The 17082-nt window shown below is 49.6% G+C and overlaps 1 protein-coding gene across 4 annotated transcripts in view; it reads right to left on the bottom strand.

Moving 5' to 3' along the window:
• The window catches only part of si:ch211-51h4.2, a 477954-nt gene that overhangs the window by 158807 nt on the left and 302065 nt on the right, over positions 1 to 17082 (bottom strand). For all 4 annotated transcript variants that reach the window (XM_038815048.1, XM_038815049.1, XM_038815047.1 and 1 more), the window contains one exon: positions 4309 to 4449. In XM_038815048.1, the coding sequence (XP_038670976.1) occupies positions 4309 to 4449 (141 nt within the window). The remainder of the gene's footprint in view (positions 1 to 4308; positions 4450 to 17082) is intronic.

Below are 17082 nucleotides of genomic sequence, written 5' to 3'. Positions count from 1 at the left end.
CACCGCAGACCATGACGTACCATTCCTGTCGCAGTGAACACCGTCCTCTTACTTATCAGTATGGCTACTCCCCTGGCCCTCGTCCCATAACAGGAATGGTAGGTCTGTCCCACCCAGCCCTTCCTTACCTACAGTCGGTCCTTCTCCCTCAGGTGTGTCTCTTGGAGGAAGACTACATCAGTCTTCATGCCTTTCAGGTGGGCGAAGATTCTGGATCTTTTCACTGGGCCATTAAGTCCCCTGATGTTCCAGGTGACTATCCTGATTGGGGTTTTTTTGATCCTGCGGGATCAACCATACTCAATTTGTGTATGTACCCCTGCACTCCGTGGTTTCTCACCATGAGGTCGGGCCCCTGTGGTTCGGGGTTTGCCTTTGCCCAATTCTGTACGCCATGTGGGTGAGCCCCTACACTCTGGGGTTTCCCTTTTGTTTAGGGACCTTCCAAGGTGGCTTCTTGCTGTGCTATCTAGTTCCATGTTTCTGATATCAACCTGCTGAATCCAGTCTAGAGCCCTTCCCTCCCTTTTTGCTCCACTCCCCCTGTGGTTGTGGTTCCCCCTTCTGCCCCTCTCACCCCCCCCCCCCTAAATCCCCCTCTTCTGTCTACCCCCCTTGACTACGACCCCCAACCTCATTCAACTGTAAATCAGATAGGAAGGCTGTGATCCAAATGTAATCTTATTAAACATTTCACATCCGTTTTCAGACAGCACATTAAAATGTAGAATCTTGATCCAACAATAAACAATTCCACAATTATTCATAATTTTACATGTTGAGCCCACCAAATATTGTCAGCCTATTGAATAATTTGCTTGACGAGAGCAGGCTATTCAAATTATATTCATTTGCATGTAAACACATTAGAAAAGCTTTTTTTGATTTATATTGCAGGAACAACATTGATTCAATAGTAAAATTAACATGCGAGCTGAGACTTCTGTATTAAAAATTATTTTCATTTGCACATTGGAGTACCCAAGAGCAAAGGACATAAGATTTTAGATTTGAAGATTCCCCTGACACAGGCAGTGTCATTCATTTATCATAGAAATGGCAAAGGTCAGGCTACATTTTGCAAGTTACATGACTTTTTTAAAAAAACTACAAAAACAATACTGGTCACACAAATTCAGAGGCATCAAAGCTAATAGGTGACTGAAAAATGGAATCTGATGCATAACTCAATGAAATGCATGTGAGATAAACACATTTTCTGTCCATTTTGCAAACATTCTGCAGATGGCATTGCTGTACTGCATTTGCAGCAGTGAGTGTTGACCCTTCAAAACATGAAATTCAAGTAGATTTCAAGTCACACATCTATTAGCACTTTCAGATTGATAAGGAACCTTCCGCACCAAAATAAAGCAGACTTTAATCATGAGATTTAGGCAGCAAATACGGAGTGAGAAATGTTCCGTGATTCCATGCATTGACAAATGTAAGGAAAATCATTTTGGGACTGCTATTTGTACATAAGCCTTGGTAATTTTTGGAAGGTACGTTGGACATTCAAAGTATTATCAAAATGCTGTACACAGAGGAGTGACTTGCAGGTGGAGAACCAGATGTGCGTAAGGAGGAAATTTCAGTTTATGTTCTGGACAGTTGAAGACTTGGTTACCTGGGCGGCATGGGAGCACAGTGAATAGCACTGTTGCTTCACAGCTCCAGGGTCTCAAGTTCAATTCCTGGCTTGAGTCACTGTTTGTGCGGCGTCTGCACGTTCTCCCCGTGTTTGTGTGGGTTTCCTCCGGGCGCTCCGGTTTCCTCCCACAAGTCCCGAAAGACGTGCTGCAAGGTAATTTGGACATTCTGAATTCTCCCTGTGTACCCGAACAGGTGCCGGAATGTGGCGACCAGGGGGCTTTTCACAGTAACTTCATTGTAGTGTTAATGTAAGCCTACTTGTGACAATAAAGATTATTATTATTAAATGGGGTACCAGAGAACAGAGGTGGAGGAACCCAAACTATTGGGGGTTGCAGTAGGTTATAGAGATAGCGAGAGACAAAATCATGGTGAGATCGAACACAAGAGTTAAAAGTTTAACATCTTGGTGGTTCTGCATCAGGGAGCAACATAGGCCAACAAGCCCAGAGATTATGTGCAAACGAGATCTGGTCTGGCTTAGGAAACCAGCAGCAGATATTTAGATGAGCTTAAGTTCATGGGATGTAGATGATGGGATACCAGCAAGGGGATCATTGGTATGGTATGGAGGTAAAAAAGGCATGGGTGAAGGTTTTGACAGTAGGAGCTCAGCCTGATGGAAACATTTCTAAGTGTCATTTCAGGTGGGTTTGTCTGGGAGTTTCTGCCCGACTCTGTTAGTGAGTTCCCTTGCTATCAAACAACACTTAATCAGGCCCTGGGAGTTTCCCTCCGGGCTAGCTCACACTTAAATTTTTTTCCAACACTGGGGATCTGAACGTGCTGCCCAGACCGGCTCCTCAGAGATTGGGCTACCATTTTGAAAGGTTGCCAGGATCTCAGTGAGCTTGAGGGTATTCACTCCCCTCGTCCCCTTACGGGCAATGTCACCCCCCTCCCCCCCAAACACACTCACATGGGCACTACTCCACAACCCCCAAGTGAGGACACCCTGCTGTGGGGTCACTGAGAGTCCCCCTCTTCAAGCCTTCCCACGTCACCTTTGGGTCCCCCCATCCCCTTCCAGGACCTCCACCCCACCCCCCAACCTTCCGGAGGCCCCGTCATACCCGCCCTTCACCCCACCACCCTTCATACCTCCCTCAACCCTTCTTTCATGGGCATGGCCAATGTCAGGCCTAGGCCCTTGGTGTGACACCCTGGCAATGCTAACTAGGCACCTTGGCAGTGTCAGAGTGGTAGTGTCAAGGTGCCCAGATACCAGGGTAAAAGCCAGGGGGTCATCCAGCCTAGTCCCTGACAGGGCTTCCATTGACCTGGGAGACCCCACCCAGGTGCCGTTACACCTGGTGCACGTTTTTGTGGACAAGTACTAAACGGTGCTGGGCATGGGTCTCGCTGGGGAGGCCAGTAGTTGCTGGGAGCTGCTTAGATCCAGGGTCAGTACAATTAAGTGGGCTCTTAAACCCACTTAAACATGCAACACTGGGTCCCGCCCACTGATCATGACATCTTGTGAGATCTGCTTAGATCTCGCGAAGCGTAACTGCCATCGGGAAGCCCCAGGGATCTCCCAGCATCTATCGGCCGGTAGTTCATGCATTAGATTGAGTGTTGCAGAGTGAAGAGGGTCATTGTTATAAAGGTGGAAATAGGCGACCTTGGTGATAGAAAGGATTTGGATTTGAAAACTCAACTCAGGTTGAAGTAGAACTCCAAGATTAGATACGGTGGCCAGGGTGGGGCAGCGAATGGGGCAGGAACAAATGGTAATGGCCATTGGCTTTCGGTGAGACTGGACAATCCTGGCGACAGGCAGGTCCAGACAATCCCATCCAATGTTTTCAATCTTATCAGTGCATAATTATTAGCAATTTCTGGTCATCCAGTCAGGCCAGCTGTCTGACAATACAGAGGCATAAGAGGAAGCGAAAGAGATGGTGGTGAGATAGAGCAGGATGTCATTGCTGGGATTTCAGATAGTGTGGCTGAAGGAAAGTTTGTAGATAAGAAAAATATCAACATTTCTATTTCCAATTCAGATCCACAACACCACTTCACCGAGCAACCTTTTATGGGAAAAGTACAAATTCTAATGTATTGAAAGAGAAGGTAAGTAAGTAAGCTTTGTCTTCGCTCGCTCTGATCGTCATTGAAGTACTTGTTAAAAATGTCTTGGATAGATTCCCAAACCTTTTCTGGGCTCAAAAAATTATATTTATAAAGAAATTAAGAGAAAATGCTCCCATAAACCTTGTGAGCTATGTGGGAATTTAGAAATATGTGCACAACAGATTTTAGCTATTACTAAAAAGCCTGGAGTTTAAGACATATTAACATGGTTCTTTCTTAGTTTTGCACACTTTTTGCAGTCAATTCAAAATACATTGTTACTTTATCATATTGTGTGTATGAAACAAATAGTGGTCAGGATTTTCCAGCCCCCCGCAGTGGGTTTCCCAGAGGCAGTTTGACATTGGCTGCTGACGGGACCTTCCAATCCCACAGGATACCATGACCATTTGGGTTGCCTGGCAGCCGCATCGCCGGGGAACCTGCCGCAGGGGATTGCTTCCAGATCCCAGATCCCGCCTGTGGGAAGTGTTGGAAAATCCCACACAGTAGTTACATAACTTGTGTTAACACTCACCAATTACTGGTATGAGAGAAGAATTGAAAAGTACTCACGCTTCCAGAGATATATTAGAATAAATGATTATGTATCCAGGTACCATGTGATGACCAATAGGCATACTGGTATTCAAATCTCCATCAAATAGAACTTTCCGCACAGATGTCTGTGGAACAATGTCCAATACAGCCCAACACCTACAAGAGAAAGGTGATGAAGATTTCACTAATCCAAAAGTACTTACTTTTACCACAGTCATCTCAAACACCAATTGTAAAACCTCATGTTTCAGGCTATTTGTGTTGCTGCCTTCTGTTGCTACCCCACTTTAGTGACTCACCATTTTGCATACCAAAGCCACTTTGAGAGAAATGGCTGAAACGGAAAGCAACAGGGGAAGGGGAGGAGAGAGTGAATGGAATAGAATGATAAGAGTTCAGAGAGAGTATTGTGACACGACAAAGAGACAGACATTAAGAGGAGAGTTTGGCAGAACGAAGGGGGTGTTGAGAGAAAGTCTGTTTGACTTTCTGAAGGAGAGCTGGGTTGCGTACATTGTAAAAGATAGCAAGGGTGGTTGTGAGAGTGAGAAAGGTACGTGAGGCAGAAGAGAAATGTGCGAAAGCAAACAGAGAGCAAACATAGAGTGAATAGAAAGGGGAATGAGAAGGAAAAGGGTGAGAGAGCAAAAGTGAGTGAGAGTGTTCTTGGCCGATGGAGTTCCTGAGGAAGAGAGGTTGCCATGGAGGTGCTGCTGAGAAATAGGATTGCTCAAATCACTTGTCACTCAAGAGTTACCAGAATCATGATGAAAAAGAGCCATGCATGTTCAGAGATCTCAGGGAACAAGAGGGGAGATTCTAAAAAATAATGGAAAGTGAGAGATCACGAGAATTTAAATTCTATTGACAAGATTTAAGTTGCATAAACAAATCGGGTAAAATGCAAGCTGACATTTCTGGAAATTTGGGATTATTTTGCAGGTCAGACCATACAATCACAAAATAACCAATGCTACCTGCTGAATAATTCCCAACTGATTTAAACTGGTTGTTTTGTTTATTCCAGGACAGTTCTGCTATTTTCACTGAACTAACATTCACCCAACACTGCAGACACTCAGGAATGCTCGCAGATTCGAAAACAACTTTCCTTTATATAGTACCATTCAGATAGTAACAGGTCTGAAAGCATTTCACTTGAGCGTTGACAAACAAAATTGAACAGAGTCGCATACAAAGTTATCAATAGAGATAACCAAGAGATTGATAAAAGAGGTAGGGTTTAAGGTAAGTAAAGTCACCAATGTCCCAATTGACCATAGGCTGGGAGGGGAAGGGGGGGGGGGGGGGGTGGAGAGCTGGTTGGTATGCACCTCAGATGAGGGGCAAGGTTGAGAAGGCAGAGCTTTCATGAATAACGTCAGCCAGTACTGTTGGCCTCGCTCTGCATCACAAACCAGCTGTCCAGTGTATTGGGCGGGGGTGGGGTGTTAAGGTACATTTTAAAGGAAGGGAGAGAGGTAGGGAGAGAGGTAGAGAAAGAAACGATTTACAGAATGAACTCAAGAGATTTGAGACTAGCCAGCTGAAGACACAAATGCAAATGGTGGAACAATGAAAAGGATGCGCAAGAGGACAAAATTATCATATGAATCATGATATTTTATTCAAGAAATACATTTGCAAACCAAAGTCTGTATTGCATAGTTACTTTATTCAAGGAATTCATAGATAAATTAAGAACCAGGTTGAAAACAGGCAAAATGTAACAATCGTACTAATAAAAATAGACAAACAAATTCAGCAGGTAACGGGGAAATGGTGGACGGATTATTAAAGAAAGGGCCATTAAAATTAAAGTAAAATTACAAACCAATGTAGCATCCTACATTACAGGCACTGAGATACATTAAATTTCAGCATTCAAGTACTTCATCGAGGACCTGCCTCTGGGACTTGGCCACCTCCCTGTGCCTGCGCCACGTTGGCCAGTGCCTGGGCAATGCCACGGACGTTCCCAGCCATGGCCTGCTGTGACTGGGCCACACAGGAGCGCCAGCGAGTTCCTCGGGCCGGCGTGCCCTCCGACCATCTGTCCCTTCGGGAGTTCCTACCTCCACCTGCTGTACCGGAGCAACTGTGTGGTGTGCACCAGAGAGTACCTAGGAGCCTCTTCACGAACATGCCCAACCCAAGTGAGTGTCTCTGGGATGGTGGAGATAGCTGTGATGGAAAGCCACTGTCATCCTCCAACCCGTGCTCTGGGTCTCCGGCATTGGGCTGGTGTCTGAGCTGCTACCCCGTCATTGTTCGGCTGACGGGGGGGCTCCAGCTGTGGCACTGGCTGGCGGCGGGGACGCCAGATGGACCCACCCCATCATCAGCAGGTCCTGCAAGACGCAAGCGAAGACGTATGATTAGACAGCGGGCTGGAGGTGGTGGGGTGGGGGGAGGGGTGATGGCGTGCGGGTGCTGTGGGGGTGAAAGTGGTGTGGGGTGAGGGTGGGTTTGGCATGTCGGTGGTGTAGGAGTGGTGTAGGGTGAGGGTGTGGGTGTGAGGGTGGTGTGGGAGTATGGGTAGTGTGGGGGTGAGGATGGTGTGAGGGTGAGGATGGTGTGCAGGAGGTATGAGGGGGGAGTTGACACATGTGCTGCAGGGAACCGCAACTCAACAGGGTCTCACTTCCTCGTACGTGGCCGAGTTCCACCTCGGCGACCTCACTTTCCTCTGGGCCGCCATGTCCAGGGTCCTGTGCTCTGCCACTGTGAGGCGCCGTAAGTCCGCCCGTCCCCCTCCTTTCTTCTCCTGCAGCCGGCAGTTGTGGGCTGCCCTCTCCTGGTGGGGGGGGGAGGGGGGGGGGGGTGGTGAAATCACCTGAAACAACAGTGCTAGACAATCCGAGGCATGCAGTCCAAGGATGCGTAAGTGATCATGGTGGACATTATGGGCACCCGCAGAGTGGGGCTTTGGCCTCCTCTTGGGGGGGGGGCTCTGCCATCTGCGCCCAGGTATGTTGAACCGGCAGTGGCTGGCAGCCTCCTTCCTGGGCCGGTGTACATGAGGGTCTCCAGCTCGGTATCTGTAAAATCGGGGCCACTCTCTTCGCTGTCATCTTGTTGGCTGGGATGGTGTGTGTGGGGGGAGAAATGTTTATATGCGGCTGCAGCTTGTTAGCCTTTAGGTGTCAATCGCAAAACAAGCGAATCTGGTACTGTTTCCCATTAGAATCGATTATGTTCCAAGTGGCTAGCCCCTTAGCGGTAGCAGAATCGGTCCAGGTACGGCGGCAGTTTTTCTGTTGTGCAAGTCCACGAATTCTGCGTTGTCATCAACACATAGTCTCAGGAATGGAGAATCCCACCTCACATCTTTCATATTTTGTTCAAACTTTCTGTACTGATTGTTACCATGCTGCCCACCAACTATATGTAATAACATATAAACAAATGAATACATAAAAGCACAAAGTGCACAACTTGAAAATGACAACTGAATTACACCTGTGTGCCCAGATCCAATCACGCCTTGTTCTAAAATGCCATTTAAAATTTTTTTTTAAGAAACATTTTATTGAGGTATTTCTTTGGCATTGTAACAGCAACAAAATAAATAATGTACATAACAAGGAAAAGATTAACATAGTGCAAATACCACCTCCCTCTCCCACAGGCCCCACCATTACTTACCCCCCTAATCTACGCTAGCCTAACTCCCCCTCCTTCTGCCGACGATTAATTCTCTGCAAAGAAGTCGATGAATGGTTGCCACTACCCCTAACAGAGACCTCTCATGGCGAACTTAGGGCGGAATTCTCCGCTCCCCACGCCAGGTGGGAGAATCGCGGGAGGGCCGGGCGACTCATGACACGCCCCCCTGGCGCCCCCCGCGATTCTCCCACCCCCCGCTCGGATTTTTCACGGCGACCGCCGATTCTCCGACCCGGATGGGCCGAGCAGCCTGCCGTTCGCGACCGGTTCACGACGGCGGCAACCACACCTGGTCGCTGCCGTCGTGAACATGGCGCCAAAAGCTGGTTTGAAGCTTGTGGGGGGTGGAGAGGGGAGTGAGCACCACTGCTGTGCTCGGGAGGGGACTGGCCCGCAATCGGTGCCCACCGATCATCGGGCCGGCGTCTCAAAGGGAAGCACTCTTTCCCCTCCGCCGCCCCGCCCGATCAAGCCGCCACGTCTTGCGGGGTAGCGGAGGGGAAGATGGCAACCGCACATGCGCGGGTTTGAGCCGTCAGCCGTCGTGACATCAGCCGTGCATGCGCGGGTTGGAGCCGGCCAACCTGCGCATGCGCGGCTGATGTCACATAGGCGTCGCCGTCGCATCATTCTCGGCGCGCCGCCTTGATGCAAGCGTCAAGGCCCGGCGGCCGAGAGTTACGGAGCGCCGCTCCTAGCCCCCCGGGTGGGGGTGAATACGGTGAGAGGAGCGGCCTCCGAGGCCGTCGTGAAACTCGGCCGGGTTCACGACGACCTTCCCGATTTTTCGCGGGAGCGTAGAATTCCGCCCTTAATTTATTTCCATGCAGAGGAAGTCAGCCATGTCCGATAGCCAGGTCTCCGATTTCGGGGGCTTCGAGTCCCTCCATGCCAGTAATATCCACCTCCGGGCTACCAGGGAAGCAAAGGCCAGAGCATCTGCCTCTTTCTCCTCCTGGATTCCTGGATCCTGCGACACCCCGAAAATCGCCACCTCTAGACTCATTACCACACACGTATTTAATACCTGGGACATGACATTGGCAAACCCCAGCCAAAATCCCCTCAGCTTTGGACATGCCCAGAACATGTGGACATGGGGTTCGCTGCTCCCCTCCCCCCAGCACATTTGGTACACCTGTCTTCCACCCCAAAGAACCTGCTCATCCGGGCCACTGTCATGTGAGCCAGGCGAACGACCTTAAATTGGATCAGGCTGATTAGGGTTAGGATTGTGGTCGCGTTGACCCTACTCAGCGCGTCCGGCCAAAGGCCTACCTCTAACTCCACCCCCCCAAGCTCCTTCTCCCACTTTTGCTTCAGTTCCTCGGTCTGCGTCTCCACTGATCCCATAAGCTCTTTATATATGTCCAAGATGCTCCCCTCTCCTATCCATCCTCTAGAAACCATCCGATCCTGAATCCCCCTTAGCGGCAGGAGTGGGAAGGTTGGTACCTGCTTCTGCAAAAAGTCCTGCATCTGCAGATATCGAAATTCATTTCCCCCCAGCCAATGCAAACTTCTCCTCCAGCGCCCTCATACTCGGGAGGTTACCTTCTATAAACAAGTCCCCCATCCTCTCAATTCCCGCTCTCCGCCAAATTCGGTCCCCCCCGTCCATCCTCCCCGGGGCAAACCGGTGATTATCGCAGATTGGGGACCACACCGATGCCCCCTCTGCTCCCACATGTCTCCTCCACTGCCCCCAGACTCTCAGGGCTGCCACTACCGCTGGATTGGTGGAGTACCGCGCCGGCGGGAACGGCAGAGGCGCTGTTACCAATGCCCCCAGACTTGTGCCCTTGCAAGAAGCAGCTTCCATGAGCATCCACGCCAGCTCCCCCCCCCCCCCCCCCCCCCCCCCCCACCAGCCACCACCTCACCATGGCTACATTAGCCGCCCAGTAATAACTGCTGAAATTCGGCAGCGACAGCCCGCCCTCTCCCCGACTCCACTCAAGCATTGCCCTCTTCATTCGCGGGGACTTGCCGCCCCCCCCCTCCCCCCTCACACAAAGGCCACATAACTTTATTAACCCGCTTAAAAAAGGACCACGGGATGAAGATGGGGAGGCATTGAAAAATGAATAGGAATCTTGGGAGGGCCGTCATTTTTACTATTTGAACTCTGCCCGCCAGAGACAACGGGAGCGCATCCCATCTCCGGAAATCCTCCTTCATCTGATCCACCAGCTGGGCCAAATTCAATTTGTGAAGCCTGTCCCAATCCCTCGCCACTTGGATACTCAGGTACCTGAAACTGTACCCCACCACTCTGAACAGCAATTCCCCCAGTCGCCTCCCTGACCCCTCGCCTGGACCACAAACATCTCACTCTTCCCTATATTGAGTTTATACCCCGAACACTGGCTGAATTCCCCTAAAATTCCCATAATTTCTTCCATCCCCTCCATTGGGTCAAAGACATACAAAAGTAGACCATCCGCATACAGCGAGACCCTGTGCACCACCTCCCGACCAGCCCCTTGAGGCCCTCAGAGCAATTGCCAGTGGCTCTATAGCCAGCGCAAACAGCAGTCGGGAGAGGGGGCATCCCTGTCTCGTCCCCTGGTGCAGTCTAAAGTAGTCCGAAATCGTCCTATTCGTCTGTACACTTGCAACCGGAGCCCGTCGTATGGCAACCTAACCCAGTCAATAAAGCCCCTCCCAAATCCGAACCGCTCCAGCACCTCCCATAAATAATCCCACTCAACCTGGTCAAAAGCTTTCTCCACATCCATCGCGACCACTACCTCCATCTTCCTCCTTTCCGGGGGCATCATGATCACGTTTAACAACCTTCTTATATTGGCCACCAGCTGCCTGCCCTTAACGAACCCCATCTGATCCTCCACAATAACGTCTGGTACACAGTCCTCAATCCTGGAGGCCAAAATTTTGGCCAGCAGTTTGGCATCTACGTTCAAGAAGGAAATCGACCTGTAAAACCCTCATAGCTCCGGGTAATTGTCCCGTTTCTGGATTGACGAGATCATGGCCTGTGACATCGTCTGGGGCAGAACCCCCTTTTCCCTAGCCTTGTCAAACACCATCATCAGCACCGGTGCCAATATTCCGGAGAACTTTTTATAGATCTCGACAGGGTACTCATCCGGTCCTGGGGTCTACCCGACTACATGGCCTTCAAACCCTTCACTATCTCCTCCAGCCCTGTGGTGAATCATAATAGCATAATTCACACTGTTATCACACATGTTGTATCATACCTCTGTAAGCTCGGCACACAAGCAGTTGCGCGGCTCTGCCCCTAGGGGGAGGTGTACTGGAAAGTACGGAAGTTTGTACTGGGCTCCACCCTTGGCTCCGCCCATGACTCCTCCCCCCCCACTGGTTGTATAAAGCTTGGCAGTCAGACCCTGCCTGCCAGGTCATCTAGAGCTCATCTCGTCACAGGCAGGCTCTGTTGTAAGACGATTAAAACCACTGTTCACTTCTAACCACGTGTCGCGTGAATTAATGGTCTCATTAAGCCCGATCGGGGCCCTCAGCCAGATTGGGGTCCCCAGCCCTTCTACCAGTTCCCCGTCCACCCTCGGGAAAGTCAGCCTCTCCAGAAAGTGCCTCATCCCCTCTGGCCCCGCAGAGGGTTCCGACCCATACAACCTGCTATAAAAGTCCTGGAAGGCCTTACTCACCCCTGCCGAGTCCCCAACTAAGTTCCCATCCCCATCAATAACTTTCCCTATTTCCCGAGCTGCCTCCCTCTTTCTGAGCTGCTGTGCAAGCATCCTGCTGGCCTTCTCAGCGTGCTCGTAAATCACTCCCCTCACCTTTCTGAGCTGTTCCACTGCCCTCCCTGTGGTAAGCAAGCCAAATTCCGCCTGTAGCCTCCAACGTTCCTTTAACAGCCCTGCCTCTGGAGCCTCCGCATACCTCCTATCAACTTGTAGAATCTCTTTTACCAGTCGGTCTGTCTCTGCCGTTTCCGTCCTGTCCCCATGAGCCCGGATCAAAATCAGCTCACCTCTCACCACTGCCTTCAGACGCTTCTCAGACCACCGCTGCTGAGACCTCCCCTGTATTATTCACCTGCAGGTAGTTCAACATACATTTCCTCAGCCTCTCGCACACCGCTTCGTCCGCCAAAAGCCCGACATCTAACCTCCATTGCGGGTGCTGCTTGCTATCTATACTAACCTGCAGGTCCACCCATGCGGAGCATGGTCCGAGATTGTAATTGCCGAGTACCCCGTGTCCATCACCCCAGCCAGTAGGGCCCTACCCACGACAAAGAAATCGATCCAAGAGTACACCTTAAGTACGTGGGAGTAAAAAGAAAATTCCTTCGCCCTCGGCTGCCAAAATCTCCATGGATCCACCCCCTTCCCCCCCACCCCCATCTGTTCCATGAACCCTTTCAACTCCTTTGCCATTGCTGGCACCCTGCCCGTTTTGGAGCATGACCAATCCAGGCCGGGATCAATAACTGTATTAAAGTCCCTCCCATGATCAGTTTGTGCGAGTCCAGGTCCGGAATCTTCCCTAACACCCTCTTTATAAAATCCCCGTCAATAGAACAATAAAATACAACAATAGAATGTTACAGCGCAGTACAGGCCCTTCGGCCCTTGATGTTGTGCTGACCTGTGAAACCAATCTAAAGCCCATCTACACTATTCCATTATCATCCATATGTTTATCCAATGACCACTTAAATGCCCAAAATGTTGGCGAGTCCACTACTGTTGCAGGCAGAGTATTCCACGCCCTTACTACTCTCTGAGTAAAGAACCTACCTCTGACATCTGTCCTATATCTATCTCCCCTCAATTTAAAGCTATGTCCGCTCGTGCTCGCCACCATCCGAAGAAAAAGGCTCACTGTCCACCCTATCTAATCCTCTGATCATCTTGTATCCCTCTATTAAGTCACCTCTTAACCTTCTTCTCTCTAACGAAAACAGCCTCAAATTCCTCAGCCTTTCCTCATAAGATCTTCCCTCCACACCAGGCAACAGCCTGGTAAATCTCTTCTGCACCCTTTCCAATGCTTCCACATCCTTCCTATAATGCGGCGACCAGAACTGCACACAATACTCCAAATATGGCCTCACCAGAGTTTTGTACAGCTGCAACATGACCTCATGGCTCCGAAACTAAATCCCTCTACCAATAAAAGCTAACACACCGTACGCCTTTTTAACCCCTGTCAACCTGGGTGGCAACTTTCAGGGATCTATGCACATGGACACCGAGATCTCTCTGCTCATCCACACTACCAAGAATCTTACCATTAGCCTAGTACTCTGTATTCCTGGTACTCCTTCCAAAATGAATCACCTCACACTTTTCTGCATTAACTCCATTTGCCACTTCTCAGCCCAGCTCTGCAGATTATCTATGTCCCTCTGTAACCTGCAACATCCTTCCGCACTGTCCACAACTTCACCGACTTTAGTGTCATCCGCCCATTTACTCACCCATCCTTCTGCGCCCTCCTCCAGGTCATTTATAAAAATAACAAACAGCTCCTTGTGGTACACCACTAGTAACTGAACTCCAGGCTGAACATTTCCCATCAACCACCACCCTCTGTCTTACTACAGCTAGCCAATTTCTGATCCAAACCACTAAATCACCCTCAATCCTATGCCTCCGTATTTTCTGCTTTAGCCTACCGTGGGGAACCTTATCAAACAGCTTTACTGAAATCCGTATACACATCAACTGCTTTACCCTCGTCCACTTGTTTGGTCACCTTCTCAAAGAACTCAATAAGGTTTGTGAGGCATGACCTACCCTTCACAAAACCGTGTTGACTAACCCTAATCAAATTATTCCTTTCTAGATGATTATAAATCCTATCTCTTATAATCCTTTTCAAGACTTTGCCCACAACAGAAGTAAGGCTCACTGGTCTATAATTACCGGGGTTGTCTCTACTCCCCTTCTTGAACAAGGAACCAACATTTGCTATCCTCCAGTCTTCTGGCACTATTCCTGTAGACAATGATGACATAGAGATTAAAGCCAAAGGCTCAGCAATCTCCTCCCTAGCTTCCCAGAGAATCCTAGGATAAATCCCATCCGGCCCAAGGGGATTTATCTATTTTCACACTTTCCAGAATTGCTAACACCTCCTCCTTATGAGCGTCAATCCAGTCTAGTCTAGTAGCCTGTATCTCAGTATTCTCCTTGACAACATTGTCTTTTTCCTGTGTGAATACTGACGAAAAATATTAATTTAGCGCCTCTCCTATCTCCTCGGACTCCACGCACAACTTCCTACTACTGTCCTTGACTGGCTCTACTCTTACCCGAGTCATTCTTTTATTCCTGACATATCAATAGAAAGCTTTAGGATTTTCTTTGATCCTACCTGCCAAGAACTTCTCATATGCCCTCCTGGCTCTTCTTAGTTCTCTCTCTAGGTCCTTCCTGGCTAACTTGCAACTCTCAAGCGCCCTAACTGAACCTTCATGTCTCACCTTTACATAAGCCTCCTTCTTCCTCTTGACAAGTGATTCAACTACTTTAGTAAACCACGGTTCCCTCGCTGACCACTTCTCCCTGCCTGACAGGTACATACGTATCAAGGACACGCAGTAGCTGTTCCTTGAACAAGCTCCACATTTCAATTGTGCCCATCCCCTGCAGTTTCCTTCCCCATCCATGCATCCTAAGTCTTGCCTAATCGCATCATAATTGCCTTTCGCCCAGCTATAACTCTTGCCCTGCGGTATGTACCTATCCCTTTCCATTGCTAAAGTAAACGTAACCGAATTGTGGTCACTATCACCAAAGTGCTCACCTACCTCGAAATCTAACACCTGGCCTGGTTCATTACCCAGTACCAAATCCAATGTGGCCGCGCCTCTTGTTGGCCTATCTACACACTGTGTCAGGAAACCCTCCTGGACAAAAACTGACCCATCTAATGTCATCCGTTTATTAACCAAGATCGCAACCGCTCTAGTCTTCGTATCCACCCCCGAGAGAAAAACATAACTAATCCAGCCTTTCCTCAACTAGACCTGGTCCACTACTCTAAGGTGCGTTTCCTGCAACATTACCACATCCGCCTTCAGTCCCTTCAGGTGCGCAAACACATGAACCCTCTTCACCGGCCCATTTAGCCCCTGAACATTCCAGGTGATCAGCCTAGTTGGGGGGCAAAGTGCCCCCCCCTGCCGATCAGCCATCCCCTTTCTCGGGCCCGCCTCCAGCCCCAATGCCGCACCTCCTCTGGCCCGCCCAATGGCGGCCCCCACCCCCGACCTCCCCACTGTCCCTCCACCGAAGTTCCTCCCTCGTCAGCAGAACCAATCCCCCCATTTCCCTCCCCCCAGCAACACTACTCTAAAACCTAACCCATCTGCTAAACTAAACGTATGCACACCCCTCACTGTGCTTCCGTGAGCTAGCTCACCCAGCTAGCTTGGTGGCCCCTGGCGCCAAAAAGTCTCCCACCTATTGTTCCCTCGCTCCCCTCCCCCCCGCTCATACAAACAAATTCCCTCATCTAACAATCCCCACAGAAACACCCAACAGCAAGAAAAGACAAAAATAAAAGCACCACCCACCGAAACTCAAACATGCACGTTTCCATCCCACAAATGTGCACATCAATAAAAACAAAAGGGCCATTGCCAACATCCACCAAGAAAAGAACCCAAAAGTGAAAAATCGACTTCCCCTCCTCTTTTTTTCTGATACAGGACCCCAAAAACAGAAACAAAACAGTAAGAGGAGGCATCACCAATTTAAAAAGGAAAACAAAACTCCAAAAAACAAGGGGAAAAAAGGGCCCAATATAGGCCAACAAGTTGTCTCAAAATTTGAGAGTTCTCAGACCCCCACCAGTCCTTTTCTTTTAACAAATTCCAGCGCCTCATTGGGCAACTCAAAATAGTGATGCTTGTCCTCATGTCTGACCCAAAGACGAGCCGGGTACAGCAGACCGAACTTCACCTGCTTCTTGAAGAAAATAGACTTGACTTGGTTAAAGCCTGCTCTCTTCCTCGCCACCTCCATGCTCAGGTCCTGGTAGACCCACAAGATACTGTTGTCCCACTTACAACTCTGCGTTCGTTTAGCCCACTGAAGAATGCATTCCTTGTCCAGGAACCTATGGAATCTCACCACCATTGTCCTCAGAGGGTCCCTCGTTCGCGGCTTTTTTGCAAGCGCTCTGTACGCCCTGTCCACCTCCAACGGTCGGGGGAATGCTCCCTCCCCCAGCAGTTTCTCGAACATACCCGCTAGTATGCCCCAGCGGCTGCTCCCTCAGGCCCCTCCGGGAGCCCGACAATTCTTAAGCTCTGCCGGCGGGACCGATTCTCAAGGTCCTCCACGTTCTCCAGGAGCCTTTTCTGCTGGTCCCGAAGCATCCCCACCTCCAGCTCCACCGCTGTTTGATGCTCCTCCTGCTCAGCTACTGGCTTCTCAACCTTCTGTATCGCCTGATCCTCGGCATCCAATCTATGCTCTAGCCGATCGGTCGATTCTTTAATCGGGTGCAAACATTCCCTCTTCTGCTTGGCAAAACCATCCTGGATGGCTTGCATCCCCTGCTCCGTTTGTCGCTGCGCCGCCACCCCAAGGGTCCGGTCCTCGGCCATACTGTCTCCCGCTGCAGCTTCAACACAGCTCTTGGCTAACTTCTTATTTCTGCCTTTTTGTGCACTTCTGGTTATTTGCTCCATACACTAATACGTGGAAACGGTGCCCAATTGCCTCAGCCTTCAAATCCACAGTTTAAAACCAGAAAAAAGTCTGGGGGAAAGGTCCAAAAATCTGACCAGAGCGGGAGCCACCAAATGTGCGACTTACTCCTTCATAGCCGCCACCGGAAGTCCCCAAAATGCCATTTTAATGGAATGCAACAATTGGTACTGACTGCCCCACCTGCAGTGCCACTAGAGAGGCTGGCTAGTGTCATTGTTATCCTTTTGAAGACATTGACTGCCTATCCCCCCTTTGAAGTGACAAATGTTTCTACCAAAATAAATAAAATATTAATAAGTCTTTTGGGTCAGGAGCCCCATATTAAGGTCAAATAGGGGTCCCAACCTACAGTGTGGTGTTACTAAGCAGTGAGTTCCCCGAATTGCCAACTGAGGATTCCAATTGAGGACAACCGGAGGGCTCTTGAACCTGG

Source organism: Scyliorhinus canicula, chromosome 13 (genome assembly GCF_902713615.1).
Source record: "Scyliorhinus canicula chromosome 13, sScyCan1.1, whole genome shotgun sequence".
Classification (NCBI taxonomy): Eukaryota; Metazoa; Chordata; class Chondrichthyes; order Carcharhiniformes; family Scyliorhinidae; genus Scyliorhinus; species Scyliorhinus canicula.
Note: the sequence above shows the minus strand (reverse complement) of the source record. Positions and strands in the feature narration are given on the sequence as shown.